The sequence below is a fragment of the Nicotiana tabacum genome, chromosome 6 (assembly GCF_000715075.1).
Source record: "Nicotiana tabacum cultivar K326 chromosome 6, ASM71507v2, whole genome shotgun sequence".
In the NCBI taxonomy this organism is placed as follows: domain Eukaryota; kingdom Viridiplantae; phylum Streptophyta; class Magnoliopsida; order Solanales; family Solanaceae; genus Nicotiana; species Nicotiana tabacum.
Genome location: NC_134085.1, coordinates 24,146,851 through 24,168,384, shown reverse-complemented (window position 1 = coordinate 24,168,384; position 21,534 = coordinate 24,146,851). Strand labels below are relative to the sequence as shown.

The following is a 21,534-nucleotide window of genomic DNA, read 5'->3' as shown; positions in this document are numbered from 1 at the left end:
CCGTCAGGGCTCGACTATTCTATATAGACACGGTTCATCTAACCGTTTGGCCCATTACAAAATTTTCCTATCGAGGCCCTCTTAGGCATGAAGTATTTTCCTTGAAAATATAACCTCCAAGGGTGATGCCCCCTAGTATTCGAGGTTGATTGAAAAGAAGCCTTAGATACTGTTGAGCTTTCCTTAGGTAGCACATAGTTGTTGCCTCGTTAAAAACGTTGCCGGTAAAACCCATTTGTGACAAAATCTGATCTAAGGGAAAAAGAGTGAAACGCATGCTTTAAAACCTAAGGCCTTCGTGTAAAAAGGATCCCTTCGAGATCATACGCCTTCGATTGCTTCGATCAAAAATCTATAATGAGTTAGTTTTGTACTCAAATGAACAAAAGGATAAAAGCATATCTTAGCAGTAGTATCGTTTTAAGTAGTGATATGTTCTAATTGTTTGGTAATTGTTCACATTCCATCATGCTAAGTTTGTAGGATCCTTTACCAACAACTCTGAGGACTTGGTACGATCCTTCCCAATTCTGGCCTAGCTTTCTTCATTTGGGTCTCGAGTATTGAGAGTCACCTTTAGCAGAACTAAGTCCCCGATTCCAAAATGTCGAAGGTTGGTTCTTCTATTATAGTATCTTTCGATCCTTTGCTTCTGCCCGGCCCATCCGAACAAGCGCTGCTTGTCATTTTTCGTCCAGTAGCTCGAGGCTAACATTCATAGCCTCATGATTCGACTCCTCCGATGCATATCGAAACCGGGCGATGGGTTCTCTGACCTTGATGGGGATGAGGGCCTCGGAGCCATATACTAATGGAAATGGGGTGGCCCCCATGCTAGACTTCGATGTTGTCCGATATGCCCAAAGGACCTCGGGTAGAACTTCTCTCCATTTTCCCATTACATCGTCTAACCTTTTCTTCAGGTTTTGAATTATAGTTTTATTTGTGGATTCGGCCTGTCCATTTCCAGTTGGGTGGTATGGTGTTGATAAAATCCTCTTTATTTTGTGTGCCTCGAGGAACTTCGTCACCTTGCTACCGATATATTATTTTCCATTGTCACATACAATCTAGGCGGGTATCCCGAACCGACATATGATGTGGTCTCAAATGAAGTGAATAACTTCTTTTTCTCTGACCTTCTCGAAGGAATGTGCTTGCACCCACTTAAAAAAATAATTAGTCATAAACAAAATAAATTTAGCTTTACCTAGGGCCGTTGGTAGAGGGCCGACTATATCTATTCCCCTTTTCATGAAAGGCCACGGGGATAGGAACGAATGGAGTTGTTCTCCTGGCTAATGGATCATTGTTGCAAATCATTGACACTTATCACATTTTTGACAAATTCTTTAGTATCTTTTTCCATGTTATCCCAGTAGTAACCTGCACTGATGATTTTGCGGACAAAAGATACGACGTCGGAGTGATTCCTACAAGTACCTTCCTGGACTTCTCGAAGAACATAATCGGTGTCCCCCGGCCCCAAACATACCACCAGCGGCCCATCAAACGTTCTTCTGTATAATGTTCCATCCCCATCTAGGGCGAAACTAACAGCCTTGGTTCGTAGAGCCCATGATTCTTTGTGGTCCGATGGGAGCTTTCCATTTTTCAAATAGTCAATGTACTTATTCCTCCAGTCCCAAGTCAAACTTGTTGAATTTATCTCAGCATGAACCTCTTCAACCACAAACCTCGATAGCTGGACGACAGTCCCCGGGATGATGTCATCTTCATTGACCAAGGATGCCAAATTAGCAAGTGCATTGACTTCACTATTTTGCTCTTGAGGCACGTGATCGAGGGTCCATTCCTTGAAGCGATGCAATGCTACATGTAGTTTATCTAAGTATCTTTGCATTCTATCTTCTCGAACCTCAAAACTCTTGTTTGGTTTACCACCAATAGGGAGTCACATTTGCCCTCGATGACTTCGGCTCCCAAACTCTTAGCTAGCTCGAGACCTGCAATCATGGCCTTATACTCGGCCTCATTGTTAATCAATCTAGAAGTTTTGATAGATTGCCTAATGGTATCACCCATGGGTGGCTTCAAGACAATGCCAAGCCCAAACCCTTTCACATTCGAGGCACCATCCATAAAAAGGGTCCATACCCGTGATGATGTACCCGAACTTAGCAGGAGTTCTTTCTCCACTTCGGGTACGAGGGTCGGTGCAAAATTGGCAATGAAGTCAGCTAGTATTTGAAACTTTATGGCCGTACGGGGTGGATATTCAATATCCTACCTGCTAAGCTCGACGGCCCATTTGGCCAATCGGCCCGATAATTTGGGCTTATGCAAAACATTTTGAAGGGGGTAATTGGTTAATATACATATAGGGTGACATTGAAAATATGGTTTCAACTTTCGAAATGCGCTTATCAATGCAAGTGCTAATTTTTCTAAGTGAGGGTATCTAGTTTCAGCATCCCCTAGAGTTTGGCTTACGTAATAAACAGGAAATTGCGTACCTTGTTCTTCTCGAACCAATACCCCACTTACTGTTATCTCAGATACTGCCAAGTATAGGTAAAGTTTTTAATCTACCTTCGGGGTATGAAGGAAAGGCGGACTCGACAGATATCGCTCCAATTCTTCTAAGGCTTGCTGACATTCCGGGGTCCATGCGCAGTTCTTTTTCTTTTTGAGCAAGGAAAATAATCGGTGGCTCCGATCTGATGACCTTGAAATGAATCGACCCAGAGCAACTATTCGACCTGTTAACTCTGCACGGCCTTCACACTATCCATGATCGTGATATCCTCGATGGCCTTGATCTTATCGGGGTTAATTTCAATGCCCCGATTCGACACCATGAAGCTAAGGAACTTACCCGAGCCGACTCCGAAGGCACATTTCACTGGGTTGAGCTTTATGTTGTATTTTCTCAAGATTTTGAATGTTTTCTGCAAATGAGTCAAATGGTCCTCTGCGCGCAGGGACTTAACCAACATATCATCAATGTAAACTTCCATTGTTTTACCTATTTGTTTTTCAAACATTTTGTTAACTAGGCTTTGGTATGTAGCTCCTGCATTTTTTAGTCCGAATGGAAGTACATTGTAACAATAAGTCCCAAATTTAGTAATAAACGAAGTCTTTTCCTGGTCCCCCGTGTTCATCTGAATCTGATTGTACCTAGAGTAGGCGTCGAGAAAATTAGGATCTCATGGACGGTCGCGGCATCGATCATACGATCGATGTTGGGCAGTGGGAAAGAATCTTTCAGACATGCTTTGTTCAAGTCCTTATGGTCTACACACATTCTAAGTTTGTTTCCCTTTTTAGGAAGTAAAACTACATTGGCTAACCACTCAGGGTACTTTACCTCCCGTATCGATCCTATTTAAAGAAGTTTGGTTACCTCGTCCTTTATGAAAGCATGCTTTACCTCAGACTGAGGCCTCCTTTTTTGCTTCACCGATTTGAACCTGGGATCTGTGCTTAGCCGATGCGTGGTGATTTCCGGTGGAATCCATGTCATATCTAAATGGGACCAAGCAAAGCAATCCATATTGTCAATAAGAAATTGAATAAGTTTTTTCCTGAGTTCGGGGGTCAATCCCGTTCCCAGGTATACCTTTTTCTCGAGCATATATTCAATCAAAACAACCTGCTCCAGCTCCTCGATAGTTGATTTGGTTGCATCAGACTCTTCGGGAACAAAGAAGGTTCGAGGAGTAAGGAAATCCTCATCTTCGTCTTCGATTACCTGTTGCTCCGACTACATCGAGGCTAAAGGCGGTGATTGCTATTTGGCCACCTGCTTACCTTCGGTGCTCGATTTATCCGATGTCAAAGGCTCTGTTATCGGCACCACTTCCTCGATTGCAAACATCTCTTTTGCAGCATGTTGCTCTCCGTATATCGTTTTCACTCCTTCCTGTGTTGGGAATTTCATCATCTGGTGGATAGTTGAAGGCACTGCCCTCATGTTATGTATCCATTATCTACCGAGGAGTGCGTTATACCTCATGTCACTTTCGATGACATGGAATCTAGTTTCTTGTATGGTACCGGCTACGTTTACTGGCAAGATAATCTCTTCCTTTGTTGTTTCGCTTGCCATGTTGAAGCCATTCAGGATCCGGGATGCAGGTGTAATCTAATCTTGTTGGCCAAGTTGTTCCACGACCCTCGATCTGATTATGTTTGTTGAGCTACCTGGATCTACTAACACACGTTTAACTTGAATTTTATTTAAAAGGATAGAGATTACCAGGTCGTCGTTGTGAGGCTGAGATATGCCTTCTGCTTCCTCGTCACAGAATGATAGGACGTCCTCGGGCACATAGCTCCGAGTCCATTTTTCTCTGGTGATTGATACTTTGGTGCGTTTAAATACATGTCGTTGAGGGACATCGACTCTGCCAATGATCATGTGGATTACATGGTGTGGTTCTTCTTGCACATTTTTCCTTGCATCTCTCTCCCTGAAGTGATTCTTAGCCCGATCACTCAGGAATTCTCGAAGGTGTCTCTCGTTGAACAAATGAGCCACTTCTTTCCTTAGCTCCCTACAATCTTCTGTTCTATGTCCATGTGTGCCATGATACTTGCACATCAAGTTCGGGTTTCTTTGAAAAGGATCAGTCTTTATAGGTCTGGGCCACTTGGTGTCTTTGATTCTCCCAATAGCCGAGACAATCCCCGACGCATCTATGCTGAAGTTGTACTCTGATAATCGAGGAGCCTCGGTGGGCTCGGTATGCTTATTGAACCCACTCTTACTCATGAGTCCCCGAGAACTTTGGCCTTGATAATTCCTCTGATCATTCTAAGGAGCATTACGACCTGAACCGTTGTTTCTCCGATCGACGTATGGCTGATACCGCTCTTTGTTGAATCTCGATTCCCGATCTGTGTCCCTCGGGGATTTGGCTGTGAATCTGTTAGGATGAATTGAACCCTAGGGGGCTCCCAACTAGTCGTCCTCGACCCTGATTTTTGACTGGTAATGATTGTGCACATCTGACCATGTCATAGCTGGATATTCGATCAAGTTTTGTTTTAACTATCGAGATGCAATCGAACTCCGCTCAATCAAGCCCTGCCTAAAGGCCTGTACTGCCCAGTCATCAGAGACTGGCGGTAATTCCATTCTTTCCATCTAAAACTTGGACACGAACTATCTTAACATCTCATCGTTCCTTTGTTTTATCTTGAAGAGGTCTGATTTTCTTGTGGCCACCTTTATGGCCCCAGTGTGTGCTTTTACGAAGGCGTCTACTAACATAGCAAATGAATCAATAGAGTTAGGAGCTAAGTTATGATACCAAATCATAGCTCCTTTCGATAGTATTTCCCCAAACATTTTCAACAAAACTGACTCGATTTCATCGTCATTCAAGTCATTTCCTTTGATCCCACAAGTGTATGAAGTAATATGCTCGTTAGGGTTAGTTGTTCTGTTATATTTGGGTACATCGAGCATGCGAAACTTTATGAGAATGTGCATCGGAGCCGCACTCGGGGGAATGGTTTTTGTATGAACGTTTTGGCATCTAAACCTTTGAAGACCGGAGGAGCCCCCGGTATTTGATCAATACGGGAGTTGTAAGTCTCCATCTTTTTGTCAATTTCTTCAATCTTCTTTTCCCCGAACTCGATCCTCTTGGTGAGCCCTTCGAGCATCCTCATAATGGTGGGGTAGTCCCCGAGTCATTTCCGCTCGACCTATCTGGTGCTGGTTCAGCATGTCGAGTGTTTTATGTTTAGCTATGCTTGGAGTCTTATTCTGACTTTGAAGTTAAGTGATGGCAATCTACTGAGCTTGCAGCATCTCGAATATCACTTGGAGGCTGATTCCCCTATTTCCCAGTCCTCGTGCTCCTTGGCCACCAGATCGGGCTTTCCTACGTGTATTCCCTCCGAGGTTTGTGCCTGAATCTGCGTTTAGAGCATTATGTGAACTGACATCAACTGGCTCCATGTTTGGCACTTCATCAAGGTTTATTGGTGGTACACCGACCCCTATACTGATGTTTTTTCCAAGAACTTCGTTGTCATGAACAAGTGTGTTTTGTGTGCAAGACATGTTTTAGCCTGAGAATCAAGAAAATTTGACAAGAAAAAGTGTAAAAACAATGTGTGTAATGAGAATCAGTAAAGAAATAATCACTATTATCTTTAGCCTCACGGTGGGCACCAAACTGTTTACCTCGGAAATACGAGTAATAATTAAACTTGATTTGTAGTTTTAAAGATATGTGATTTAGTTCAATACCAATTAATAATCAAGAAATATGAAGTAGAAATGAAAGAAATAAGTGAATCAAACCAATGTTACTCAGCAGTAGTGACCTCGAGCTTAGTGACGTCGAGATAGGTCTAGAGCAAGTAAGCAAAAATAAAGTAAAGTAAGAACAGTAGAGCCAATGGACAATCCTGATGAACAGTAGGCAAAAAGTAGAGAGTATATTCTTTGTTCAATGATTAGGTGATCTTACAAATGATTGGGGTCCCCTTTATATAATAGGGAAACCCTAAATAAGGACTATTTCTATTTATAGTAAGGAATATTCTTGATACTGCTGTCTAACCGCCTAGTACTAAATCGTACAATCATATTCCGGGATTTGCGCCATGATCTTGGGAACGTGGCAGGAATCTAGCTCATTCTGTTACAAATTTATAACGGTACTATTTCGGGGTCGAGCATACTCGGCTTCGGCCTTCCTCGTACTCCTACCTTCGGGCATTGCATTCTGTCTTCGAGCTCGAGTCTGGTCTCGAACTCGATCTCGCCCGGACATGGGCCTAGGATGGACCCTCGAGCCTATAAATCGGAGGCATATGATTTTTACCATATATACTAACATTGACCAACGCTTTACCTGGTCTTCTATATCATTCTATATTGCCTAGAGTAGTAAAATATACATTTTATTCATTTCATATATAACTAGCACTAGTCAATATCTAATATCATATATACATGTATTTCTTCCTTAACGCAAAACCAAGCATTCATCGCAACTTGTGAGTATTTTTACTCTCCAGCTTGAGGGGTGTTAATTAGTGGCCCAAACTCAGCTGCAAATGACAGCCTAAGTGATATGAAAACCCAAAAATCCAGTTCGATTTAAGTGGCACTACTTTTGTATTTGATTAATAGATTAGTCCTTCTATCTTTTTATCTCTTTAAATATAAGTAGATAGAATTTTCTGGTTCATTTCATCAGTTCTTTAGTGATAATGAAATAGAGTCCTCAATCTTTTTTTTTATACAGTATCGGATTTTATCCCAATTTCTTCGGTACGTACCCCTTGATTCTCAGTTCTAACACTATTCTTTATTTATATACTTATTTTTCTTTTTGCTATGTCAAAACAGCCTTATTAATTGTGATCATTACAAGATTCCTTTCTGCTTATTTATTTACTTACTCCCTCCGTTTCAAATTAGATGAACTATTTTCCTTTTTAGTCTGTTCCAAAATAAATGACACATTTCTAAATTTGAAAATAATTCAACTTTAACCTCTTTATTTTACCATTAATGAGAAACTTTTATAATCGCACAAATATCATGGTCCCACAAATCTTTTACCCCTTAAGCTTTTAGGATTACAAGTTTTAAAATTCTTTTTTTTTCTTAAACGCAGTGTCGAGTCAAACTACGTCATCTAAATTGACACGGAGGGAATAGTACTTTTATTTGGTTTTTTCTTCCGACCACCTTGTAGGCTTAGTAGGCTGCTAAATGGCTCCAAATTCCTACGTTCACCAAAGTTTCCTGATAGAAAGTGAACTAGGTAGCCACACGTTAAGAGTAACAAAAATCACACAACAAATTGACAATCTCCAGCTTAAAGATAAGACTACATAATCATTTAGTAGCTAATAAAGATCTTATCCTTATGGACCTAATTCCCATAAAAGAAACAAACAGGAAAAAGATAAAGAAAGAGAAAAGACTGATATGTAGTTTTTGTAATATTGATTAATTTGATCATCAATATGTGTAAATATCAAATTTCAATATTTGAAATACTAAAGAAATATTAAACAAAATTTATCTAAGAATATTTCAACTAAGAATAAATTTTACTCATAAAATTTTAACTTTTTTTTGCAAAAACAATTGTATTGCAACTTTCAAATCCTCATTTTCAGCTTTTAACTTCATCTTCTCTCAATTAAAATATTGTCTCCATTCCTACTAAAATTGAGTATCCCAAAAAAGATTTAGATAGCCATTAACGTGGAAGAAAAGCTAGACTTCCATCCCTACATGAACATGTATTTACCTGACAATCCCTTGTCTTTTCACTTTGCAGGTGGAAAACGTACGTGTCTCTGCCTTTAATATATCTAATTGTGGAAGCTCATCAATGGACAACGTGGTGGCATTTTAAAGGAAGACAGTAACCAGCTTCTATATGGTTAACCCTCTATTTATACCTTTGCAGAGGCAGAGCCAATATTGCATCAATTGTCCGATATAATATCCGAGAAATCAGAATTAGTTCATATACTGAAGTTAAAGCAAAAAAAGGAGACATTAGAAGAAAATGCAGTCTGCAAAAGTGACAGCCGCAAATGTTGCAGCTTCTGCTCAGGCAGGGCTGGAGAAAACAAAAGCCGCGGCACAAGAAACTGTACGTAGTAGCTTCTCTTTAATCTTTCTATTCTTATTTCGGTTTGCTCAAATCTCCCTTTTAGACTGTGTTAGCAAGTTATTAGTTACTGTTTTTAATTACAAGATTATTATAATTACTACTTGTAATATTTACCTTTTAATTATCTAATTAGTGATCTGTGAAATTTACAATGTTTGTGAATAGAACTTAAATTAGTATTTGCATGTTGGAACAGGTAGAGAAACTAACAAGTGATCGAGCAGCGAAGAAAGAGACTGAAGAAACTAAGCAACAGACAGTTAAAGAGCAACACCCTGATGCAGCAAACCAGCAAGCAACTGAAGTCAAGAGCAACCCAGCTGCTGTGGCTGACGCTCAAACCCAGACTATACAGGCCAAAACTACACAGTAATTTGCTAAAGCGCAAATGAGCTGGGATTTGAGGCTCAAAACTATTACAGAGGGGAAAACTACAGAGTAAATATATACTGAATAAGGGGATCAAGCTTGTGCGTCTATAGAATTCCCCTCTTTTGTTTTGGGTATGTTGTGTGTTTGAGAGTGGTATGAGGGTGTAATATTGTATTGTAAGTCGTGCGCATAGTACTGGAATGAAATAAAGATTGTTTTTTTATAATTCTTTTCCAATTACACCTCTATGGTAAGGAGTAATTATTTTGGAAATGCATCCTGAAGTTGCGAACGGTTCTTTATTAGTCCGTTTGAAAAAGAATTGACACATTTCTATACACTACTAGAAATTCGAAAAAAAGCGATCACAAAAAGCGATCAAAGTTGGTCGCTTATTGGCTAAAAAACGACCAAATAGCGACCAAAATGGGTTGGTCGATATTAAGTTGGTCCATTTACCTTAGAGACCAAAGTTGGTCGCTATCTAAGGTAAAAGGACCAAATATTCCTGTAAAGAAAGTAGCGACCAACGTTGGTCGCTATATTATTTTAATAATATAAATTTGGCGACCAACGTTGGTCTCCACATGTAAATTACGTTTTTATTTATTTATTATTAATCATAAAAAAACGACCAACTTTGGTCTGCAAGAAAATATTATATTTTAAAATCTGAAAAATAGAGACCAAAGTTGGTCGCTTTATTATTAATTTTTATAATTTTTTTTTAAATGAGCGATCAAAATTGGTCGCCAACTGCAAGAATTAAATTTTTTTTAATTATAAGCGTCGCCATATTTCCAGAAATTATTTTTTTAAAATGGAATAGCGACCAAAGTTGGTCGCTTTTGAGAAATCTGGGTTAAATTGCGACCAAGGTTGGTCGCTATTGCCCAGAAAATTATTTTTTTAAGTGAAAAGCGACCAACTAGAGACCAAAGTTGGTCACTTTTCTTGGTATATTTTTGGCAGAAACTGCCTGTTTTGGCAGCTACACCACCTGCCAGCTTACCAAAAATCCTAAACAGGCATTTTATGCCAACAACAACAACAACAACAACAATTAAAAGCAACAAAGTATAAAGTTCAATAGAACTAACACTACGAGTTTTAGAATCCTCGACCCACTTTTCTGAATCAGTCTCTTTCTTCTTCTTTACAATACGAGTTTCATTGAATAGCTCATCTTACTTCATTGGCATCATAAAGTTGTCTGGTGGCTATGGTGATTATCCTCGTGGTACTATTACTCGGGATGAACTTGGATACAGTACCTGACAAGGTGTGTCTTTGATCAATTGTTGTTCTTATTAGCGACAATGATGATGAGAAGGCAATGGCATGTGTTTCAAATAGTGATGGTGTAGGTAGGAATTTAACATTTCCTAAGTAGATAAAAGAGGTTATAGAGGAATTCTCTACTTCATTTTCCAAGAGGAAAAGAAGTTTAATTGAGAGTGACAAGGTTGATGGTGATGGAATGTTTTCCGTTGGTCGTGGCAGTTCCCATAAAACGGGGATCATAAGACTCTATGATGACAAAGACGAAAGGAAATTTTATTCTCAACTTTCTTCCAAGTCTGATCCGTACAAGCTTAATGGGATTGGTGATATTTCTTCGGATTCAGACAATGATTTGACTGACAAAAGTATGGAAATGCTAATAAAAAGAATTAAAGGTAAAACGTTTTTCTTGGTAGAGAAGGATGCTGAACTCTGCATGAACGTGAAGCATCCTACTCTTCCAAGAAAAATGTTTTACCTTTAATTCTTTTTATTAGCATTTCCATACTTTTGTCACTCAAATCATTGTCTGAATCCAAATAAATATCACCAATTCCATTAAGCTTTTACGGATCAAACTTGGAAGAAAGTTGAGAATAAAACTTCCTTTCATCTTTGTCATCATAGAGTCTTATGATCCCCGTTTTATGGGAACTGCCACGACCAACGGAAAATATTCCATCACCATCAACCTTGTCACTCTCAATTAAACTTCTTTTCCTCTTGGAAAATGAAGTAGAGAATTCTTCTATAACCTCTTCTTTTATCTACTTAGGAAATGTTAAATTCTTACCTACACCATCACTATTTGAAACACATGTCATTGTCTTCTCATCATCATTGTCGCTAATGAGAAGAACAATTAAAGGCACACTCTACCGGGTACCGTGTCTTAGTTATTCTTGGTGGAAGTTCCATTGCATGTCTAATAAAGTCATCAACCCCTTCTACAAAATCCTCCCGCAATCTAAAATTCCAATACATAAACCAAAATTTCAATTCATATCCTAAAGGTTCAACTCATATCCACAAAAGTTCAAGTCATATCTCAAAATTTCAATTTATAATCTAAAATTCCAATACATAAACCAAAATTTCAATTCATATCCTAAAGGTTCAATTCATATCCTAAAGGTTCAACTCATATCCACAAAAGTTCATGTCATATCCTAAAATTTCAATTTATAAACTAAAATTCCAATATATAAACCAAAATTTCAATTCGTATCCTAAAGGTTCAACTCATATCCACAAAAGTTCAAGTCATATCCTAAAATTTCAATTTATAATCTAATCCAATACATAAACTAAAATTTCAATTTATATCCTAAAGGTTCAACTCATATCCACAAAAGTTCAAGCCATATCCTAAAAATTTCAAGTCATATCCTAAAATTTCAATTTATAAACTAAAATTCCAATAAATAAACCAAAATTTCAATTCATATCCTAATGGTTCAATTCATATCCTAAAGGTTCAACTCTTAGGGTTTCTTCTCTTCAAACAATTTCTTCCCCAAATTAGTAGGTAAAATCACTTATTTTGGACTAAATGTATTAATAAGAACCCTAAAAATTGCAAATAATATATAACTTTGAACCCTAACATGGTTGACCTAACTTTGAACCCTAACATGGAGAAAGTAACTTTGAACCCTAACATGGTTGAACAAATAATATATAACTTTGAACCTTAACATGGAGAAATTAAACAAAATCAGTGTATTTAGAAAAAAATAAATAAAGGAGAGAGAAACCTACCTTGGGAATGGAGGTCGCTGGCGGTGGGTGGCGTCACTACTGCTGGGAGTCGGAGGGGGGTGGCGCCGCTACTACTGGGAGTTGGAGAGGCGGTTTGAGTGTGAGAGAGAAAAGAGAGATTTGGGGGAAATTTTTTAAAGAATGGGAGGGGAAACCCGGTTTTGGAGACCTGTTTTTGGTCGCTATTTTGGTAGCAAAATAAGTATTGACTATTTTGACCAAAATAGCGACCAAAGTTGGGCAATTTTCTGACCGTTTGACCAGAATAGCGACCAACCTTGGTCGCTAATTCTAAAAAAAATTACAATTTAAAATAAGCTATATATATATAGCTTAAATTGAATTAAAATCCTAAGTTTCTACTATATACATATCGAATATATATAAGCTAATGCACTGATACTTAGTACATAGTATAGTGTAAGTATATATATTATATATATATAAGCTATATTCGATATAATATTAGCTAATGCACTGATACTTAGTGCATAGTATAGTGTAAGTATATATATTATATATATATAATATATATATATTATTTATATATATATATAAGCTATATTCGATATATATAAGCTAATGCACTGATACTTAGTACATAGTATAGTGTAAGTATATATATATATATATATATATATATATATATATAAGCTATATTCGATATATATAAGCTAATGCACTGATACTTAGTACGTAGTATAGTGTAAGTATATATATATATATATAAGCTATATAAGCTATATTTGATATATATAAGCTAATGCACTAATACTTAGTACGTAGTATAGTGTACAACAACAACAACAACGGCCTAGTATAATCCCACAAGTGGGGTCTGGGGATGGTAATATGTACGCAGACCTTACCCCTACCCCGAGGGGCAGAGAGGCTGTTTTCAGGAGACCCTCGGCTCAAGAAAGCAATAAAAGATGATATATTAGTACCATCAATAGAATCATAATAAAATAACAACAATATAAGAAATATGAAATAGATGAAAGGTATAATAATAACCAGCAGCTAAAGCCCTGCATCAGTAGATGACCACTAGAATCCTAAAACTAACTCCTAACTAGCTAATCTCACTCTAGTGCGCTGTAGAAATATTCACAACTTCCTCCTAGCCTACAACCTTAATGCTCGACCTCCACAATTCCCTATCAAGGGCTATGTCCTCATCAATTCTAAGTCGCATCATGTATTGCCTAATCACCTCTCCCCAATTCTTCTTAGGTCGCCCTCTACCTCTCCCCGTACCCACCACAGCCAGTTGCTCACACCTCCTCACTGGTGCATCAGTGCTCCTCCTGTGAATATTCCTGAACCATCGGAGTCTTGCTTCCTGCATCTTGTCCTCCATGGGGGCCAGGCCCACCTTCTCTCGAATTTCTTCATTCCTAATCTTATCCATCTTTGTATGCTCGCACATCCACCTCAACATCCTCATCTCTGCTACTTTCATCTTCTGGATGTGTGAGTTCTTAATTGGCCAACACTCAGTCCCATACAACATGGTAGGCCTAACCACTGCTCTATAAAACATACCTTTTAGTAACGATGGAACTTTCTTATCACACAGGACTCCCGACGCTAACCTCCACTTCATCCACCCCACCCATATGCAGTGTGTGACATCCTCGTCGATCTCCCCGATCCCCTGAATAACTTACCCAAGGTACTTGAAACTACCCCTCTTGAGACTTGAGAGTCAAGCCTCACGTCCACTCCCGCTTCCGTTGTCTCAACCCCAAATTTGCACTCAAGATATTCCGTCTTCGTCTTGCTCAACTTGAAACCTTTAGACTCAAGGGCATGTCTCCAAACCTCTAGCCTTTCGTTGACGCCGCTTCGTGTCTCATCAATTAGAATTATGTCATCAGCAAATAACATGCACCATGGCACCTCTCCTTGAATATGATGAGTTTGTGCATCCATCACCAAGCAAATAGGAATGGGCTGAACGCAAACCCTTGGTGCAATCCCGTAACAATCGGGAAGTTCTCAGAGTCGCCTCCTACTATCCTAACCCGAGTCTTAGCTCCATTATACATGTATTTAATCACCCTAATGTTGGCAACCAGAACCTCTTTAGCCTCCAACCAGTTCCATAAGACCTCCCTAAGAACCTTGTCGTACGCTTTCTCCAGATCAATAAACATCATGTGGAGATCCTTCTTCCTATCGCTGTATTGTTCCACCATCCTCCTAATAAGGTGGATAGCTTCTGTGGTAGATCGTCCCAGCATGAACCCGAACTGGTTTTCTGAAATAGACACCATCTTTCGCACTCTCATTTCTACCACTCTCTCCCAAACTTTCATGGTATGACTCAGTAATTTGATACCCCTATAGTTGTTACAGCTATGGATATCACCTTTGTTCTTATACAACGGAACCATTGTACTCTACCTCCACTCTTCAGGCATCCTCTTAGTCTTGAATATAACATTAAATAACCCAGTAAGCCATTCCAAGCCTGCTCTACCGACACACCTCCAAAGTTTAACCGGAATTTTGTCTGGTCCGGTAGCTCTGCCCCTTCTCATCTTACGCATCGCCTCCATGACCTCATCGACCTCAATGTCCCTACAATAACTTAATCTATGGGGACAGTCGGCATTCTTCAATTCATCTAGTACAATATCTGGATCCCCTTCTTCATTTAAAAGTTTATGAAAGTAGGTCTTCCACCTCCTCTTAATCTGATCATCCCGCATCAAAACTTTGCCGTCCTCATCTTTTATGCACCTCACTTGGTCCAGATCCCAATCCGTCCTCTCTCTCACCTTAGCCAGTCGGAATAACTTCTTCTCCCCGCCTTTGTTCCCCAGGTCCTCATACAGACGAACAAAAGCTGCAGTCTTAGCCTCCGTGACTGTCATCTTCGCCTTCTTCCTAGCTAGCTTATACCTCTCATTGTTCGCTCTCCTCTCCTCCTCGCCAGTGCTCCCTACTAACCACAGGTAAGCCGCCTTCTTTGCTTCCACTTTACCTTGGACAACTGCATTCCACTACTAGTATCCTTTGTGGCCACCGATGCAGCCCGAAGAAATCCCTAACACCTCTCCCGCCGCCTTCCTTATACAGCCTGTCGTCGTCGACCACATAGTGTTTGCGTCCCCACTACTTCTCCACGCTCCTATTGCCGATAACCTTCCTTCCAACTCCTGAGCTTTATCCTTAGTCAAGGCGCCCCACCTAATCCTCAAACGGCCTCGTACTGGCCTTTTCTTCCTTCTTATTATCACACCTCCTTTTTACCTGCGCCGGCAGGGGCGTAAGGGAGATTTTTCCAATTAAAGGACAATCGAAACAGGATTTATTATTTAATTCACAATCGCCACTTGGGAGATTTATGGTGTCCCAAGTCACCGGTTGAATCCCGAATCGAGGAGAAGAAATGACTCTGTATTACAGTCCGCGAACCAGAAATCCGGATAAGTAATTTTGTTAACTCGGGAGAAGGTGTTAAGCATTCCTGAGTTCCGTGGTTCTAGCACAGTCGCTCAACTGTCATATTCGGCTTATTTATCTGATTTTATACATGTTAGACCTGTGTGCAAATTTTAACTCTTTCCCGCTTTTATTTGTTGTTATTTTTAGAGAGAATTGCAACGTCGTAAAAATACGTCTCGAACCACGTCACATCAATGCACCCGTAGTTATTGACACATTTTGACTCCGTTGAGATTTGGATTTGGGTCACATAAATATGCACCCGAGTTTAAGAAAGTAATTTATTAAAAGCGCGCCTAAAGTGACTAGCGCGTTATTATTTTGAGGAAAGCCGTGAAATTCATTAGACGGTCCGTCCCGAAATCTAAAGTATTTTAACGCAATATTTACTGAGGGCCCCGCAACTTATGCATTTTATTTGGCGAGACTCGTCTCATTTATTATTTAAAGGCTAATCCTAAAATGACTATTATTCTTCTATTTATTTGTCTCTAAAGAAATAAGTAAAAGGGGGCCCTAATTAGTTAATATTAGAAAATCCTATAGTCTATCAATTGAAAATTAGTAGACCAAATGCCATTTCAACTTTAGGTCCAAAGAACCCAATCCATATGCTGGATCGAGTTTTGAACTACACGACTCGGTTATTTGATTCTGCTAACATTCATGAATAAGTTAACTGATTCAAATTCAAGTAGACTATTGATATTAACCATTAACATGCAATTACTTGTTCCTATGTTGAAATAGTGAGCTTAACAAACAAAGGAGAGGACATCAATAACTAGCATGTTGGGCTATTTTAAAAGCGCGTTTAACCTGAAATCGGAATAAGCACCACATGTTGACTTCTGAATTAATTGTAGGTCCAAACAATACTGATATCCTATTTTTAACTCAATGTTAACTGAAATCAGTACTAAACTATACTAAGTCTACAACTAATGAACACGAAATAATAGTTTAAACAGTCCTAATTAGGTACAAACTTCACAGTCTACATTTCATTGAGTTATGGATCAAATTGGACTATACAACTACTTATCATCTATATCTACTGAGCTACAGATACAACATCAAATAATTAAGGGCCCGAGCACTTCCATTTCATGTTTACATCTCAAGGTTACATCAAATTGAGCTTAGTTGTGTACCTGGATTGGAGTGAACAGAAGAATAAAGAGGAAGTTAGCAGCAGTACAGCAGTAATACGAGCAGCAGCAGCCAATAACACCAACAGACAGCAAATTGGAATTCAGAAACAGCTCCAAACCTAGTTTCAAATCAGGAAAACACTTGACCACAGCTCATAACCAGTTGTGAAACCAAACAGCAACAACAAATAACTCCGGGCAACTAATTGGACCTCAAACTCAACAAGAAAACCAACCAGTGAACCTCAAACACTCCAGTAAACAGACTCGAAACTGGAAACTACACCCCAACAATTGAAAATTAGGCACTTTACTTCAAGCTTGCAATGCTATTTTTTACTGCTTAAAGAAGGATCAAATGCAGAACATAAGAGGACTAATTGCTTTTTTTTCTATATTTCTTGCTATTCTTTTTGTGTCACCTTTGAGTCTAATTTCAAAAGCCAACCCCCTTTAACTCTGTCCAGAATTCGAATTACACCTATGAATGCAATGAAACAATATATTTTTGGTTTTCTGTTCTTAAACTCTCCCGAACTCTAAAAAGCTGAATGCCTTAGCTTTTAAAATGCTGTCTAAGACTGCCTTTTAAAAAAAAACTCTCCAAAACTTCCTCCCTCCTCCCAGACTGATCCCGGACTCCTCCCTTTATACCCAAACACTGACCCTGCCAGCTCGTAAGAGCACTCAGGCAGAATTAAGAAACTAATTCTGCCCATGATATTCTTTAGAACTCCACTAGAGTATGTTTTGTTCTGTTTTTGATTCACTTGTTCACCACTAACCATTGTCTTTTCTTTATTTAATTCAATGGTTATGGGTAGTACATACTTTAATTTCATTCCCATCAGGCCTCCCCATGCCATTATATTTTGTTCTCCACTACTACTAAACAAATGCATTAGTTTAATGTTACATTAGTACTTACTGGACAGAACACTTAAACTAACCATTTTAAAACTTTTAAGTCCCAAATTATCCCCTGAAACCCCTGTGATTACTATCCTACCCCAATCCTTTTAAACCTGTATGAAACCTCAGCTATAACCAATTTAAGCCTATCAATTGACTAATGAACTAACTCCCAATCAACAACATTAGGACAATTCAACAAGGTCAGATTTATATCAGAACAAACTTAACAGAATAAACAAGTAGATTCAAATCATTAAACTCAATCACCAATTGAATGCAGATCAAGTCTAATAATATTTCAACCAAGATGGGGATTCAATGATTCAGGGCAATAGTCAGACTAGACTATTAAGGTCAAAAATTGATTCACACAGATGCATGAGAATAAGCTATCTATATTGGGAACAAATATAACTCCAAATTAACCTCGAACAAAATGCTGGAACAACAAGTATACTAGCTATGAGCCCTGAGGCTGAGAATACAAAGGTCAGAAGATAAAACAACATCCAATAACTTGAAGAGAACAACTGAACTATAGACATGAACGGACCAATTGACGAAACTATTTAATCGACTCAACAATTTATAGCATATGCTAATCAACAGAAGCAAACTGGACCAAGAAAAAGGTCTGAAAGAGGAGGAAGAATTACTTGACAAAATAATGAATTACAACTTAACACAGACGAATTACTTGACAAAAAGGATGAAAACCTGAAGCAGCGACTAATTACAACTTAACACAGACAAATAAACATATATAAAAAAAAAACTAAGAAGACCTTACTGTTCTTTTCTCGGATCCCACCAACATGCCCTTTAGAACTTGAGTTCCAATTAGTATTATACGTCTATTTCGTCAGAAATAGGCTCATAATACTAACTAGAACCCGTTCAACCCTAACAGCTTCGAAACAGTCTTGAAACGTTGAACCCTAGATCCGTCATTCGACGAGTTTTACTCGGATTCGAGCCAATTTGGTTAGTGATTAGCGACGAGGAGGTTAAGGGGATTATTGGGTGTGATTTTGGGGTTAAATGGACATGCTAGGGTTTGGGACGGGGATCTTTGATCGAAGATTTGAGGAGTTATAGTATGATTCGAGGCTAATGGAGTGTGGAATCGGAGAGGGGGGAACAGGGTGGTTCAGGGGTGTATTTCTGGGGTTGTTTGGCTACCGTCCGACGCCGTGGGTGATTTCCGGCAGGCGGAAGGCGGTGGTGTGTGGTGGTGTGTGTTTTGGTCTCTGAAGAGACGAGAGAGGGGGGCTTCTGAGGGGGGTGGGGTCTGTTTGGCAAAATATATATTGGGGGCAAAATTAGATCCAGGTCGTTGGATCAATTAAGATCGACGGCTTGGATCAAATCACTAGACAGAACAACGTCGTTTAGTTTGTCTTGAGACCGGGTTGGTCTTTGGTGGAAATGGGTCGGGTGACGGAGGAGTTGATCTGGACCGTTTGATCTAATCAAGCGAATGGTTGAGATTGACTGACTTAAAACGACGTCGTTTGGATAATTCTGGAGACGGACTGGACCGTTTGATCGTATGAGATTGACGGTCCAGATTCACAATGCCCAAACGATGTCGTTTTGGGTTGGTCGCAGGTGGACTGGATTTGGGGTGGGTATTGGGCTGATTTTTTGGGTAAGAACTAGGTTGTGGCCAATTTGGCCCGGTCCGGTTCCCATTTTGTTTCTTTTTCTTCTTTTTCTTTTATTTCCTAATTAATAAAACTAAAATTCTAAATTGAATTATAAACCAAATTAAAAATACTAATTAATTCCTAATAATAATTATCACACACAATACCAACTAAAATAAAATCACACAATTGGAGATTAAATGCAAAGTACATATTTTTGTGATTTTCATTCTCGCAAATCCAAATATTGTTTAATTAATTCCTAATTGTAAAATTAAATCCTAAATGCACATGCAACACATATTTTTGTATCTTTCTTAATTAAAGTAAAAATAAACATGCACAGACAAGTACAAATAAATCACAAGCAACACAAAACTATTTTATTTTGAATTTTTGGGAGTAGTTCTTGTAGGGCAAAAATCACGTGCTCACAGCTGCCCCTCTATGTCCGGAAACATGAAGAGTTTTCGTGCAAAGATAAAGTGAGCGGATACGAGCGATTTTTGCCTGTTCGGCTACTCCGTGTGAAGCATTTTTGAAAATTTTGACCGAACCGCTGCTTCAAAGGTTTCCTACATATACCTGGCCAAAAGGGAATCAGGTCAATGTAGTTCGGAAAGTTTTGGTAGCTGGGACTACCACGGAGCTATGATTTTACTGTTACTGTTGTTGTTGCTGCTGCTACCGCTTACTGACCTCCTTATTACACTATGGTAAAAGAAAACAAGAAGCTAGACTAAACTAGGAATTACAAAATCTTATCTAGGTCTTCAAACTTGCTCTTGTTGCTTTTCTTTCTTGTTGGTTTGTGTTTCCTCTAATGTTTCTTTCTTTCTTGTGAAATTTGAATTGTTTCTCCTCCGACATGCAAATTATCTTTCTTGGACCATCGTTGCCTCTCTTTTGACTTCTGCACTTGAGTTTATGCTGGGGGTTTTTGTTGTAACCCTCCGCTCTCTGGGCGGGCTCCTGACTTCTACTGCGACTTAAAAAGATAATACCTCCATTCTCCAGGCGGACTCCTGACTTCAATAAACAACTTAAGGATAATACCTCCATTCTCCAGGCGGGCTCCTGATTTCGACTACAACTTGAAATGATAACAACCTCCATTCGCCAGGCGGGCTCCTGACTTCGACTACAACTTGAAAAATATAACAACCTCCATTCTCCAGGCGGGCTCCTGACTTCAACTACTTTTAAAAATATAATACATCCATTCTCCAGGCAGGCTCCTGACTTCAACTGCTTCTTAAAATATAACACCTCCATTCTCCAGGCGGGCTCCTGACTTCAACAACTTCTTAAAATGCGTTCTATTGTCGTTGTTCCTTCCTGCCTCCTGAACCATTTTCCTTCTAACTTGAATTATCTTCTTTCAGAACTGCCTCCCTCAAAACTGGTGTTTCATTCCTCTGAAAACTGCTGGGGATAACACCGGTGTTTCATTCAAAAATATGTTATTCTCCTCCTTCAAAGACTACATCCCTTAAAGCTGGTGTTTTCCTTCCTCTGGAACTACTTCCCTTGAGACTTGTGTTATTTTCCTCCCGAAATTGCTTTCTTTAAAACTTGTTTTCTCTTCTTCCGAAAACTGATGGGGATACCACTTTTCACCAAACTTGTGTTATCTTTCTTCTTCCCCAAGTGGGTACCTGACTTCCAGAAAATTTTCAAAATGAAAAAAAAAACAATTCTGCCCCAGTTTGACAATCTTTCTTGTGGCATGTCTTTCTGCCATCAATAACATTTCCTGTCCCTGCTTAAAATCAAAGAGAATTTGTTAGTTTAAAACGTGATTATGCTCCTGCTGGGGACGGTTTTCCCTTTCGCTCTTTTCCATGCTCTGCGTTGTTCGACCATCTTGAAACTTGGCTGATAACTTCCGACCTTCTTGATGATTCTGTATTCACCAACCTCTCAACCGTTGTTTTCCACCTTTGCTCCACACTGTCCCGAAATCTTAGACCAATCCATCATCTGGTCTTACAACGACGTCTTTCTCGTCCCATTACATTACCCTCGCCTGTCTTATCCCTATTTACCTTGCACCGTTTTGGCAACTGGTAGTTAGCTCTGAAAATCCTTCTTAAAAACAAACTACTACTGACCAAAAAGAAATGGAAAATGATGACTTCGAAAGACAGAACAAGAAAATTCTTTCTGAGCAATTGTTTGAAGAGAAAATAATTTATCTGAATGGTATAACCGATCCCAATGGTCATGTCGTGCATTTTTGGACTAATCAACCCAGTCTATTTACACCAATCAATCTTTCTGATGTCCCTTCCTCACATTCAAAAGGTC

General features: G+C 39.1%; 1 protein-coding gene across 1 annotated transcript; it reads left to right on the top strand.

Annotated features, from left to right (window-relative positions):
• The first annotated feature begins 8,431 nt into the window (after window positions 1-8,431).
• Window positions 8,432-9,228, top strand: LOC107777457 (uncharacterized). The gene is made up of 2 exons (XM_016597477.2): window positions 8,432-8,609; window positions 8,827-9,228. Exons 1-2 carry the CDS (start codon window positions 8,523-8,525, stop codon window positions 9,001-9,003), a joined length of 264 nt encoding a protein of 87 aa, XP_016452963.1. The 5' UTR covers window positions 8,432-8,522; the 3' UTR covers window positions 9,004-9,228.
• The last annotated feature ends 12,306 nt before the right edge of the window (window positions 9,229-21,534 follow it).

Bases quoted from the DNA above. Each gene is read 5' to 3' on its own strand.
- LOC107777457 (XM_016597477.2), top strand. From the start codon at position 8,523: ATGCAGTCTGCAAAAGTGACAGCCGCAAATGTTGCAGCTTCTGCTCAG. The intron at 8,610-8,826 runs GTACGTAGTAGC...ATGTTGGAACAG, and splicing joins AAGCCGCGGCACAAGAAACT to GTAGAGAAACTAACAAGTGA.